General features: G+C 45.1%; 2 protein-coding genes and 1 non-coding gene across 3 annotated transcripts; 1 reads left to right on the plus strand and 2 right to left on the minus strand.

Annotated features, from left to right (window-relative positions):
- The first annotated feature begins 914 nt into the window (after positions 1 to 914).
- Positions 915 to 986, plus strand: TRNAQ-UUG. Its single transcript has one exon. It is a non-coding gene; the product is annotated as a tRNA-Gln (tRNA).
- A 1,072-nt stretch (positions 987 to 2,058) lies between these two features.
- On the minus strand, positions 2,059 to 4,846 carry LOC101785685 (protein disulfide isomerase-like 5-3). The gene is made up of 5 exons (XM_004952777.4): positions 4,507 to 4,846; positions 3,897 to 4,000; positions 3,442 to 3,812; positions 2,884 to 3,188; positions 2,059 to 2,668 (listed from the first exon to the last, which is right to left on the minus strand). The coding sequence occupies exons 1-5, from the start codon at positions 4,774 to 4,776 to the stop codon at positions 2,432 to 2,434; spliced, it is 1,287 nt and encodes a 428-aa protein (XP_004952834.1). The 5' UTR covers positions 4,777 to 4,846; the 3' UTR covers positions 2,059 to 2,431.
- A 302-nt stretch (positions 4,847 to 5,148) lies between these two features.
- On the minus strand, positions 5,149 to 7,635 carry LOC101773419. Its single transcript, XM_004954928.3, has 2 exons — positions 7,479 to 7,635; positions 5,149 to 5,661 (listed from the first exon to the last, which is right to left on the minus strand). Exons 1-2 carry the CDS (start codon positions 7,549 to 7,551, stop codon positions 5,447 to 5,449), a joined length of 288 nt encoding a protein of 95 aa, XP_004954985.2. The 5' UTR covers positions 7,552 to 7,635; the 3' UTR covers positions 5,149 to 5,446.
- Between the last annotated feature and the right edge of the window lie 5,869 nt (positions 7,636 to 13,504).

Genomic DNA, 13,504 nt, shown 5'->3' on the forward strand with positions numbered 1-13,504 from the left:
GACTGAGCGGCCCATATGACGCTCAGGCCTCTCTTTGACCTCCAATTACAAGTTTGCTTCTCTTTCTTTCAATTTCACACAATTTCCCTTGTTTTCACAGAGTCAACGCACTATCACCCCTGATTTTTTTTTTGCCTATTTTGATGGTGAAAAGTGGCAAAACCAGGGAGGCAAATGATGTGTTGACTTGACCAAAGCAGCGGCAATGGTGCAAGGTTCAAATAAGGAGGGTAAACGCAGAGTTAGATATTAGAGTTAGGACATAATTGCGAATGGTCCAACTCTCCAAAATTGCAAACTACCTATAGGTGTTTAAACATGGTTAACTATCTTTTTTAAAAAAATTAATATAATGAACAGTCACGCATATGCATACATACTCAGTATGCACATCGTACCCCAAGTGCAACTTTGAGAGACTGTGCTATAGATATTGAAATTGTCCGTCTCACTGTCGATGGGTATTTTATTTACCACTAAAAAAATATCAACATTTAATTAGCACTTGCACAAGCATCTAGACCCTCCATTCTCCAATGCAAAGCAAATGCTACACCGACTTTATCTTTTTACCAACCAGCTCTAGTCTGGTTATGTCCTTTGCACTTTAGCACATATCTTGTTTAGTTCTTACCCTTCCCCTGACTATTCTAACTCGCCCTCTTAGACAAAGCAAGAAAATCATGCAGAGTAAAGCTAATGTTTTTCTGGTCTCCCATGCACCGTAACTTCTAAGCATTCTACGTCGAAAACAATGAACAATTCCTTAGTTAACGGAAGTTGACAGGTAAATAAATCCTTAACCAATCTAATCGGCTATATATATGGATATATTAACATAAAAAAGGATATGGAGATGATCATGTCTTATACCATGTATTAAATAAAATTTAAGGAGAACTTTGACACCAAACGGTTCCATAGTGTAGTGGTTAGCACTCCAGACTTTGAATCTGGCGACCTGGGTTCGAATCCCGGTGGGACCTTTTTTATTTTGATTTTTCAAATATTCAGTTCTTCAACGGTTGACACTTCTATAATGCTCCAGCTAAAAACGATGTCCTGGCGTATTGTAGTTTCGTCATTTACGATTTTTTTCCTTCGGTCTCGACGGATGTTCTAGTGCTGGATGGTCTTCTGCACCGAAAGTTCCCTTCAAATGGTAACTGTCATCTGGCTAACCATTGTATGCACGTGTGGGGTTGTGGTAGTCAGTTTCTGATCCTTCGTTGCATTGTGAGGAGGGATGGCAGTCAGCATCTTTATCATGCTAGTTCTTGCAGGGAAGAATGTCTTTTCAGCAATATTTGGTGATCGATCGTTTGAGAAAGATTAGCCAGCGGTCATGCATGCCGAAGGACTCATATTGAAGGATTAGCCGAACGAAGCTCAGGATTAGAATGCAACCGGCATCTCCATGGTGTATGTTCTCGCTAGACACTCGAAGATGCTTTTCCGATTAACACATTTTAGCTGTCACCAGCATAGTTTACCTCGACAATTAACATTGTGAGAGGGGCTCACAGGTTGTACTCTTGATTCGCGTTGATATGACTTCATGTGTAAAGAGCATTCGCAAGCAATATCATGATTTAGGAGACACGTATAACAAGGAGACTAGCAACCAAAGCATGAGTTGACACCATCCAAGATCTACGTGGAAAGACGCGCAACTACGAGATGCCGCCGCAGGCGAACGCCGTGGCCCTTCCCTCCGCGGTTCTGCCGCCGAGCAGGAGGACAAGGACGCCCACGCACAGGGGGAAGTTGATGGCCAGGACAGGGACCTGGAGGCCTCGCGGGAGGAGACCGCGGCCCGCGCCACCAGCCGCGCGTCCCCGCTCTCAAGGCCCGCTGCCGCCACTCCTCCGTGTGGGCGTCGAGGGTGCCGGCCCTCAGCGCCCCCACGACGGCCTCAGCCGTCTGCGAGGACTCGATCATCAGGTCAAATCCAGGTGTCCACTCAATCCTGGGGCATAGTGGTCTGTACTCTGTAGCATTTGCCTGTATACCATGCATTCACCGGGGCGCGCGGCCCGTTTGTGTAGATGTCGTTTCTTTACAGATAAAGGTGTTCAATCTCTGGAAGTCGTTTTACAGATAAAATGTTCAATCTCTGTAAGTCGTTTTGAGGTCTCAAATACAACAGACACACGTACAGGTGCCAAATAATTACAGGAACCGAGCATTCTACTTAGTAGGTTGTAACAGATGGTAACGAAACCCGATTCTCAAGAGCAAGTCCAAAAAAAACTTCTAGGGCTCAATAGAAATACAGGGAACTCACAACCTGACAAGCAACATCTGAAATTGAGCCTCCTCAAGGCACGTTAGATGAAAAATCAGGAAATTATCCTCATCTGCCGTTTCCCCTCAAAACAACCCTGCAGCCGCAGGATCAGTACCTAGAATTTAATCTTGCGGGGCACTTTCAGTCTTCATGGGTCCTTCTTGGCCGCTGCTGCTCCTCGCCTTGCCCAGAAAAATACATCAAAGCGCCGAGAATGGCGATCAAGAAGATGAGAATGTAGATCGCATTGAGACCGAGCAGTGTTGGGGAGCCACGGCCCACTTTATTCTTTATTGTTCTTCCTGCCCTATATCCCTCAAGGAAACGACTAACTTGGGATCCATAGTCACCTTCTTCAAGCCTCTCTGAACCCTCAACCTTAAAGAAAATGCATTTCAATCAATCACATACCGCAACTAAACAGACAAGCAAGACTGAGATGTCAAGTATGGCTGGCTTTAGGTTGTAACATGTAAATAAAAAAAACAACGCACCATGCACAGTATGTGTAAGAACAGATACAAGCTTTTTATTGCAACATAAATTACTTTTCTATATGTGGTGACTGAAGCAAACAACAATAATCTACTTACCACTTCGTACTCCTCTTTTGTGTCCCAGACCATAATCTTTGGCAGCTGTGAGCTCTTCACATCAAAAGTATCAGTGAATTCCAACCACTGTTGGACTCCTACATACCCGAACACCAAATCATGGTTTGCGTTGGCTGCAGACCTCAACACTTTTATCAATTGTGGAGAATTTTCATCTGACTCATCCTCCAAAATTGTAAGAACAACTTTCCTCCCATCATCTTTCAATAACTTTAGAGTCTCTTTGTTGATGGGCACAGTTAACGGCAGTAGGGATTGTCGTATAAAATCTTCCAGAAAGGTTCCTGCATACACAACAACTATTGACATGTACCATCAAGCTAGAAAAAGTATGCACTACAAACACACAAGTATCTAAGTTTTGTCACTTCACATGCAGTCTACACGGACTGAATCACATATTTAATAAATTGCTAGAAAATCAAAGAATATAAGACAAACATATGAATGACACTGATGATTAAGGTGATAAAGGAATTTTTTCCCCTCAAACCACACATACCAAGAAGCGCGTAGAGAGTGTTACCCCATTCATACCTTCAAATGGGCCATAGAATACACTCTGCTCATTATATTTTGGGTTAATGGAGACCAATGCCGGAAACTTGTCAAAATCATACACAACCATCATATCCTCGGAGAAATCCTTTGCTATAGAAAACCATGCCTTCTTCTTGTACTTTGCTCCATATTCAGCAATCAACGATTCATCCACCCCAAACCCGATAAACAATGGAAAACTGATGTCAGCAGCCTCAACAAAGCCTTTGATCGCTGAGTCTGACTCAAGGACAGAAACGTCAGGGGCAACAAACTTCTTCAGGTTCTGAACAAGCAAATCGGCGTTCCTTGAACCCGTGTACTCCGAGGGTACTCCATGGTCAAAAAGCATCAGAGTGGGGAACCCACTGCATCCAGTAAAACACAAAGGTAAGACACTCTTTGTACGCGCCCCTGTTTGGTAACTGACTCATGTGAAGCAGGTGGCTTACTCTACTCCATATTTGGATCCGAGCTTCCTGTACTTGTCGGCATTTACTTTAGCAACTACGATGGGTGTGCTCAGTCCAGCCAGCACCGGAGCAGCCTCGTCCAACTGCAATAGACAAGCCAAGCGAATGTTCATCAGTTTAATTCAATTTCCACCGAAGTGGCCACATCACAGAAGAATAGCATTTACATGCCTCTGCGACTGTATTGTAATCAAAACACTGTTCCAATGCGACAAAAAAAGAGAAGGAAATGGCAGATGCATGCGCCAGTTCTAATTTGTTCCAATGCGACAAAAAAGAGAGAAGGAAATGGCAGATGCATGCGCCAGTTCTAATTTGATCTGCATCCACAGGGGAATTCAGATAGTCGCACGCCCATGCCGCCTGAATGGGGGAACATGCTTCAATTATCAGCATTTCCCGGCTCTAGTCTTCTCGAATTGGACCTCGGAATCCTCCATGAAGACTCTATTTGAGTGGAGCAGCCATTTCTACCAGCTCGGAAGATTTAGATGGCATCGAGAGACAATCCCTTCCGCTACGCTTCGCTAGTGAACCACTAAGCAAGCATGTCTTGAGTAGGCAGCGGACTGGGCGGAGGGGAGATTACCTGCGGGGCGAGGCGCTTGCAGTGGCCGCACCAGGGGGCGTAGAAGTCGACGAAGAGGAAATCGGCGGCGCGCACCGCCGCCTCGAAGTTGCTCTCATCCAGCTCCAGCACGCTCCCGTCCCGAGGGATCTCGAACTCCGCCGGCTCCCCTCCTCCATCGCCGCTGGCTACGCAGCCCTGCGGCCGCAGAACGAAGAGGAGGAGAAGGGGAAGCGGCAGCAGCCGCAGCGCCATGGTGATGCTCCGCTCCGCTTGATTCGATCTCGCCATGGTTCTGCACGTGGATTGGATGGACTCGCTTTTTGAAGACAGAGTTGACTATGCAACGCAGCAGGCGCCTCCAGACGGAGAAGGCGTAATACTATTCCTTTTGAAAAGCACAAACGCCTGGAGAAGACGTAAACCCAGGAGCATGATTTTGAGGCGTTACAGAATGCCAAGACGCCTACTGAAACATCTAAACTACTAACTTTTAAGTTTTATGCAAAGCATTCTCCGCCTAAGCAACAATTGAGATTTCAGAGCTCATAAATCACAAGGCAGCTCATCCATTGAGCATCAACTCAGCCAACAGCGGCAGCTGTGAGTAATCAATTCAATGGGTCCATGGCACAATTCAGAGAGCAAATGAGACCACACGAGCAGGCATAACATTCGATTCATTTAAGATTAAGGGAAACTGAGGAAGAAATATTAGAATGTATTACAATATGGTTTCTGTCATTTCCACATGTTGGCAAAAGTTCGGGCCACTGTATTATTAACAGATATCGTTGTCCCTACGTCAAAACTCATCAATAAGTAAAGAGTAAACCTGTGAAGAGAATAGAGAAATGGCCAAGTAAAACTGAAGCTCCAGACTGAACTTCTCAAAATGCTATGGGAAAATGGGAAAAGAAATCTCATGGACAGGTATTTTAAGCTGTCTTTGGACTTCAAACTACGCAGAGGCAGTCTTCTTCTGCTGGAAAACAACTGCATACACAGGGACTCCAACACCAGTGCCCACAGCAGCCAGCACGGCGAGGGACACCTTAAGCTGCTGGTGCTTCATCCTGTGCAGGTTGTACATGTGCTTGGCGTGGACGTAGTATGGCTCTTCATGCGCGTGTGCTCCCATCTGCCTTACTCCAGTGGAATGAAATCCACGAGAAGCTGAGAGACACGACAGTGAGTCAGAGAAGTTAACAAAGTGCTTATATGACATGGGAAAACTACACTGCATGACAGATTGATAATATGGAAACTCCAAGAGTATAATCATTAAAATGAACATACAAAAAAAATCCATATCCAAAGGGTACAGCCAACATCTTCATGCTACAGGGAGCTTTACCAACTCTAATAATGTTGTACAGAAACAAAGGTATCCAATTCACCTTTTTGAGGTAATAAATGTAATGATGCAATATGTTTAACGTAGTGAACTAGTGATGCAGGTTGTATAGGGATTGATGGACATGAAAAAATTGCAGAGGTAATATGATCGATGCTGCTAGCCATTAAAAGCCAGATGAAGAACATAGATTAGCAATAATGTGGCAAGTTGGCATTTTTGACAGATAAACAAGAATACTGATGATGAATAGTACACATAGAGTGATGCAAAAATGCCAGTTTCATTTGAAGAATATCTTTACAAATTTAATGTATGCTTTTCCGCATGATCAGGAGTTCAGGACCAACATCTACATCCATATAAATAACTGCAGCTATCACCACTACAAGCCATTAATATGCAAGTAGTTCTATATTTTCTCTGGATTTTCGAATTTGATCACATAGAACTAAAACACCAATGGATGACAAATCAACAGCATGACCTGATAGAGCCTGTGAGTTGTACAGGCCCACAAAATCAGCTGATTACTAATCCATACAAGTATTGCTGACAAATAAGCCAAATGACAATACAATCTAACCATCATTGGCAAAAGATCCCAATCCAACCTACAACAGTACACGGCCAAGAGAATAACAAAATGAGAACAAGCATAAACATACAAGCGGTAGATCTCGGAACCAATCAAAGACAAAACAATCATTTTAGTAGTAGCATTTGCCACCATTGTTAACAAGCAAGGACACAATACCGGCACCCTCCAATGAAACAATGCAACTAGAAAACAGCAGAGCTGAGGCAGCTTGATTCTGAACTGAAACAAATTGCAATCTACACTGATATAGTGGAATCAAACGTTTTCCTACATGGCAGAAACAAAATGAGTTTATTAAGTCCGTATAATGGTATAAGTTGACGCAATCCTCATTTTTGCATGCAGCTTCCTACTGGTCGGATCAAAATGTAGGCTAAATACAATAGGCATTGGTTCAACTTCTGATATAGGGAGTATTAGGACCCACGCGTCGCAAATAATGATATTTTCCTCCAAAGTCTAAGGATCGAGCATAATTATATAATACAGGCTGTAGATCTTGGAACCAATCAAAGACAAAACATTAATTTAGGCAATAGCATTTGGCACCATTATTGATTGTTAACAGGCAAAGACACAATGCAGGCACCCTCCAATGCAACAAGAAAACAGCAGAGCTTGAGCAGTTTTTTTTAAGGAAGCTCAAGCAGTTTTACTCTGAACTAAAACGAATTGCAATATAAACCCATATACCGGAATCGAACGTGCAGAAACGACAGGAGTTTATAAATTCTTAATTGACGCAATCCTTTTTTTTTTCAGCGCTTCCAATACTGTTCGGATCAAAATGCAGGCTACCTACAATGTGCATTGGTTCAACTTCTGATACAGTAAGTTTTAGGGATCCGCGCTTCGCAGATAATCATATTTCGAGCCACGGTAAATGGAGTCTTCGCAAATACCATACCATTCCCAGCCTCCCAGGGACGAATGCGTCAGATCTAAGTGGGAAACGAGGCAAATCGGATCGCATGGCAGAGGATCGCGGGTGGGCGGGGAGGGTCAGGCCGTAAGGGTGGGCGGGGAGGGTCTTACCCGGGGCGGAGGCGGCCTCAGCAGTGGAGACGAGGAAGCGGAGGCTGGCCCGTATTCCGTGGTTGAGCGCCATCGCTGTCGTCGTGTTCCTCGCTACCTGCGGTCGCCGGCGCTGCAGGTCTAGGCCTCGGGGGACGAGCGCGTGCGCGAGGAGGAAAAGGGAATGGAAAGGTCAGAGAACTGGTGGGTCGTTGAGTTGTAGCCTGCTGCGTGGGCTCTGTGGGCTCTCTACATGGGCCGGGCTAACGTACTGTCATGTAATCCGTAGTGCTTGGCCCGTTTATTCATCCTTCAAACTCTACTCCTGTTACCTTCCTCTCCCAAAAAAAAGGAAAAAAAAAGGAGCTAGACTGCCTGGTTTGCAATCGTTTCATGGCCCCTAGTGCATGTGTTCAGCAACATTAGTGTGCGCGTGTGACACAAACTGTTATGTAGCTCTGACTGTTGTTACTGTTGATGTAATAGGCTGCTGTGACTGTTTGCTTGATGATGGTCCTGTTTGCTGACACAATTGGATAATTTTTGCCACAGGTCTCAGTGTTCACAAAAGTTTAAAGACCTCATCTAAATTCACTAGCTCACTACGGTTTCTCTCTTTTTTTCCTTTTTACTGCTACATGATATTCTGGTTGACAATTGATATCAACAAACCTCGGAGGAAAAAAAAATCAAATGACGGTTGATCACAGGTAACGGAAGGAACTTTATCTGCGCTTGATAGTTCAACTCCCATATGATTCAATGCCGATCGAGCATTTCTTCAGTTCCGTGCGTTCTGAGTTCTTCAGGTTGTTAGTGGACGATCCCTTTTATGATTGGCAGCGCATCTCTAGCAGCTCAGATTTGAGGCCACATGTACTTTGAACAATTTTTTACTGTAGCCACTTCATATATGATGCATGTAGCTCCGTCTTAAATTGTAGATTGTTTTGGTATTTTTAAGTGTATAATTTTTACTATGCATCTAGATATAGTCTATATCTAAATGCATTATAATGTCTATGAACCGAAAAATGCTAAAACGATCTACAATTTGAAACGGATGGAGTGCATGCATGTCCTCTGCATATATCATTATTACTTAATTGTCTTGCATTGATGAGCCTTGTTGCTTCTATGCCGATCCAGCACTGTTCATAACTGTGCCAACTGTTTTTAGATACGTAGCACGACCTTTATGCAAGAACTAACTCCATGCGTTTAATTAGGTAGCTCCTTAAATTTCTGCACGTACGGTTAGTTGACCACTGAAGATGTCAGCATTTTGTTGGTCACTGGAGGACATAGAGGTAGCTCCATCTTACACTGCCAAATAATTCAGGAAACACGGAGGAAGGAAGCGCGAAGGCCGGATAGAGAGAGAAACAGAGAGCGATAGAGAGAGAAACTCCGGCGATCACTGGCGTTGACCCACTAAGGCCGGCGAAAACTAGGAGAGATGGACCCCCGATCATCGAGGCTCCGATCCCCTGCCGAGGAGCGCCCTCGAGGTGAGGAGCCGCAGGGCTGCGGCGAGGCGGGGACGACGGAGGATGAGACCAGACGATTGGCTGCGTGGAGGGAGACAAATCCCCCTGCGTCACCTCACCAGCGTCGCTGTAACAAACTGGTCAAAATTTACCTTAATTAATCTTAAGTGAAGTCATTGGAGCATAATGGCACCAATGAACAGCATTGTCTCCAAGTAAATTGACCCTCTTACCCCACACAAGCTAAACACGTGTTCAAGCCATAACTCAAAATTTTGCTTAATAACTTAAAACTCTGTCCAACTAAGAGTTGTAGGAAACCGATCAGAAAAGGGTCAAAAACTCGAAATGCAAACCTGTGCTGAAATTTGAAAAACAGATAAAGTCCCGACTTTGGAGCTCTTTATTTCAAAATTTCCAATATAAACTCAAGCTGAACCCTATAGAAGACTTTAAAGCTACACGCCATTAACAACTTTGATTATTGGAGCTAAGCCAAAATCTGCACAAAAGGTTTTCAAAAATGGGGTCAAACACCACAAGTTTGGTCAACACTAGCAGCTCGGCTGAAATTCCGTAAGTCTGAATGACCAGCGTTCTGCCAGTTTTTGGAGCTTCGTATATTCAAATTCACATCGATTTTGAGTAAAGACCTTTTGTAAGATTTGAACTTGGGCAATAGTACTACAAGTTTTATAAAGGTAAAATTTGAAGTGCAGTTCAAAAATGCGAAGTTAAACGTGCTCAAACCCAGCCCTGTTAACCGGCCGTTCACCTGCCTCGCGTGCACCACGTCCGGGGCACGCTGCGACGCGATGCCCCGCACGCCGGCCGCCCCGTGGCGCACCTTCACCGGCAGCCCGCCGCTCGCCTATCCACGGCCGCGACTAGACAGGTCGAGCCGCGACTGCCCTATCCCCCAGCGCGCTTATCTCCCTGACGCTGCTATCCCTTTTCGCCAATGCCGCGCCGCTCCCTGCCGCACCGCTCCGCCACACCATGGCCAAGGACTGGCCGAGCTCCGCCCGCCAACGCGCTGCCCGACAGCTTCGTCTCAGCGGTCAGCCTCGCCAACCCAACGCCGTGGCAAAGCCGCTCTAGCACGCTGCGAATCGCCCTGGGCCAATAGCCGCAAGATAGCACCCGGAGCTCTTGCTTCCGTCGCCAATGGCGCCTGCAGCCTAGTCTTTAGGTGCCACGGACCCCCTCCCCAGCCCCTCTCCGACCCCACTCCGTAGCTCCCCAGCTCTGCCTCACTCCTCTGCATCGCCCCAGCTCCATAAAAGGACTGACTGCATCACCAAAAGTGCCTCCTCGCCCACGCCATTGCCACCCGCCAAGCTCCCCTGCTCCGCGTCCAAGCGTCGCCGCTCGGACCTCCCATGGAGCTCCCCCTTCCGCACCGCCGCACACCTCGCCGACGTCCCCAGCCGCTTCGCCGCCACCTCGCGAAGCTGCTGCGCCTGCCCGTTGCCTCCGCCCAGCCCCAGCCCCGCCGGAACGCCTCCGGAATGCCAACGCCGCGCCCGAGCCCGCCGCCGCACACCGTCCTTCGCCCGTTCCGCCCTAGCCAAGCCTCCCCGACGCCCCAACCTCGTCAAATCGAGCCCAGGTGAGCCCGCGACTCTCCTCGGCCACTCGTCACCCGGCCACCACCGACGAGCCACCGAAATCGGCACCGGTCCGCCGCCGTGCGCCGCCTAGGGGCATATCCGCGATTGAAAAAGCCGATTGGGGGTAGATGTGAAAAAATGAGGGCATTTATGTGAAGGGATAAACCCCAAGGGCCTCGGTGAACTTTTGTTAGGATGTTTGCGTAAATATAAAGAAAACCGAGGGCCCTACCATAAGTTCCCCGAGAAAAAGTTGCAAGAGGACCTGTTTGTGAATCGTGAGGGTATGGTTGTGATTTCAGAAAGTTTCGGAGGGCCTGATTGTAAATCTAGGTCGGTTAATTGTTTTAAATCGGCAGAAAATAGATTAAAGTTTGTAAATACACCATAAATACACCGTAAATACAACAAATAAATTTTGTTTGGGCTCAGTGAACTGTCTAGTTTCATATAAAAATAATCTTGCCCATTTTACTTTTGGAAATAATATCCTATAGTTTTATTTCTTGCTTAGGCCTTTTAAATCATAACAAATCAAGGAAAAATGCTAAAAAGTTAAATCCAATTATGTGGTGTATTTTTCTGAGTATGGAAGCTTGAAAAAAATAGTTAAGACCCTGGAGTAGAACTTTCAATCATTGTTGTAACCTTACCTTTTAAATCTAAGGTTAAATCTTTCTTTTTGCATAAGTTTTAATCCAGAGCTGAGAAAAATATGAAATTACTTGTAGTAGCTTAGTTTTGAAGTGTAGTTCACATGGAAAATATGAAACCTTGACTGAAGCTTGATGAAACCCACCTTCCTTTTTAGAGCAAGATAAATAGGAGTAAAATATGGAAAATAGATGTCCTTCACCAAAAATAATGAAAAATTCACCAAAGTCTCTGTAACACGCTTTTAATCCACTGTTAAAGTTTCACCCTCAGAATCACTGTAGATTTTGAGATAAAAATAGTTAAGTATACGCTACCTTTGGTTAATAAAATAATTTAATTCTTTTTTACTAATCCAATGGATCCCAAATTTTTACGGTAACTCATTGATGACATGAGTGAGGTACTGCTAATTTCTCAGTGTCATACGTTAATGTTTGATTGTGGAAACAAATTTTGGATGAGGAATCGGTTTAAATAAATAAGGAAATGTTAAGTCCTAATAAACTTAATTGGTAATTTTTGGAAGAGGTACATAAAAACATTCAGAAATAAATAACTTTCCAAATGAACCCCGAACAATCCTAAAAGCGACCCCCACCTTCCTTGTGAAGTCTAAGTTGTGAAGCCCCGGTGCATGCTTTCCTGTTTAAATTTATGCAATATGTTGATGCTTATGATTATGCATTTACATTTGTAGGAGTTGATTGAAACCGTAGATTCATGAACTTAGTACCTTTGATCTGAACACTAGTTGCTAAGGTTGAGTAGTTGCTGTGATAAATAGGTCTCGGTAAAAGTCGAGTGATTGCCTGTCACTCGCGAGTTATAGGAGTTGTTTGTTTACTCATACTACAACTACAAGGATGACGGACGGGACTGGGAATGGTTGCAATGTGGTGGTTTGTCCCGTCTGTCTAGTAATGAACTTGCTAAGGTCGAAACATGTCGGCGTTCGTGATCAAGTGTTTGAAAATACTAATCTCATACCTAGTATGGGATAGGGAAGCCTAGTACCTGATTGAACTGGGGCATGACTTATACTCCTGCTGTCCCTGGAACGAGGTTCCCATGGTGCATCATGTGGGTGCAAGTGCAGTCATAGTACGACAAGAGGCCGGGACTGTGGAGCATTGCATGCCAAGCGAAGTTTGGCCCTAACACGTGCCTAGGGATCGATGGGGACGGCTGACATGTGAAGTGACCCTTCGTGGTGCACGGATGTCGTGGGATTAGGTTTGTCATGCATGGTTAATAAACTCGAATCGATTCATCTGCCTCTCACAGTTTGGGACTGCTTGATCGCTATTCCGCACTGAGTAAAGATGGAACATGATAATGATATTAATCTTGATGCTTGTCCTTTAATTCTTTCGAAACTATGCTTGCTTAGTATAAGTTGCTAATCTAGACTAGTTAATGAACTTAGAATTTAAGCTAAAATATGAAGATAAGGACCAACTTTAGGCGCTTTTGGCAATAACAAACCCACAGCCAAAAAGCCTTGTATGTCTAGGAGTCGGTGAAGTAGTTATCACCTGTCGGGTCAGTGTTGCTGAGTACTAGTTGCTCAGCCTTGCTTGTGACAATGTTTTCAGGTACTGCTGAGTTCGAGGAAATGGTTGCCAGTTTGACTTGGCCGACCCAACTCCCTCCGGGTTGGTCGGTCGAGTGGAAACCAGCCTCAGATAGCGTGGATCGTTGAAATGGATATCATGGTTGGCTTCCCCATGGTATTATGTATCGTCGTGTAGCTTCCGCTTGTTTTACTTCTCGATCCTAAGTAAGTGGTTTATCGGATGAAATCCGACGGACGACCAAGTTGACTTGCTTAAAGTGCACAATCGCGTGTCAGCCAACGTAAGTGCATTTTAGTCAGGTTAATTTGGGACGGTTCCACCACAGCCGCCTCACCATTGCCCCTGGTGGGCGGAAGCTACCCGATCATGGATCTCAGGTATGCACATCGTCATCTCACCATTGCTCGAACGCTCTAAATGATGATCCAATTTGCGAGTGGAGTTATGGGTCTAAATTTCCCCAAATCAATGAGTCGAGGATGTATGAGAAGAGATGTTGTCAGGCGGTTGTTTTGGGAAATTGATCGATGGCTTTCTCGATTGGTCTGCCAAAAATCTCCTCACCGGATGTGAGGACGATGGAGAGAAGGATGAAACATTTGAACATCCCTCCGGTGATGAAGGTGAATTCGAACATGGTGAGTTTAGCAGATACATCGATTTAGTTGACTTGGGAGAGCAAACAGGTGGAAAAGAGAAGAGAGATTGAG

This window comes from Setaria italica, chromosome I (genome assembly GCF_000263155.2).
Source record: "Setaria italica strain Yugu1 chromosome I, Setaria_italica_v2.0, whole genome shotgun sequence".
NCBI lineage: Eukaryota > Viridiplantae > Streptophyta > Magnoliopsida > Poales > Poaceae > Setaria > Setaria italica.

Bases quoted from the DNA above. Each gene is read 5' to 3' on its own strand.
- LOC101773419 (XM_004954928.3), bottom strand. From the start codon at position 7,551: ATGGCGCTCAACCACGGAATACGGGCCAGCCTCCGCTTCCTCGTCTCC. The intron at 5,662-7,478 runs GTAAGACCCTCC...CGTGTCTCTCAG, and splicing joins TGAGGCCGCCTCCGCCCCGG to CTTCTCGTGGATTTCATTCC.
- LOC101785685 (XM_004952777.4), bottom strand. From the start codon at position 4,776: ATGGCGAGATCGAATCAAGCGGAGCGGAGCATCACCATGGCGCTGCGG. The intron at 3,813-3,896 runs GTAAGCCACCTG...TACTGGATGCAG, and splicing joins GGATCCAAATATGGAGTAGA to TGGGTTCCCCACTCTGATGC. The intron at 3,189-3,441 runs GTATGAATGGGG...TTGTGTATGCAG, and splicing joins ATTCTATGGCCCATTTGAAG to GAACCTTTCTGGAAGATTTT.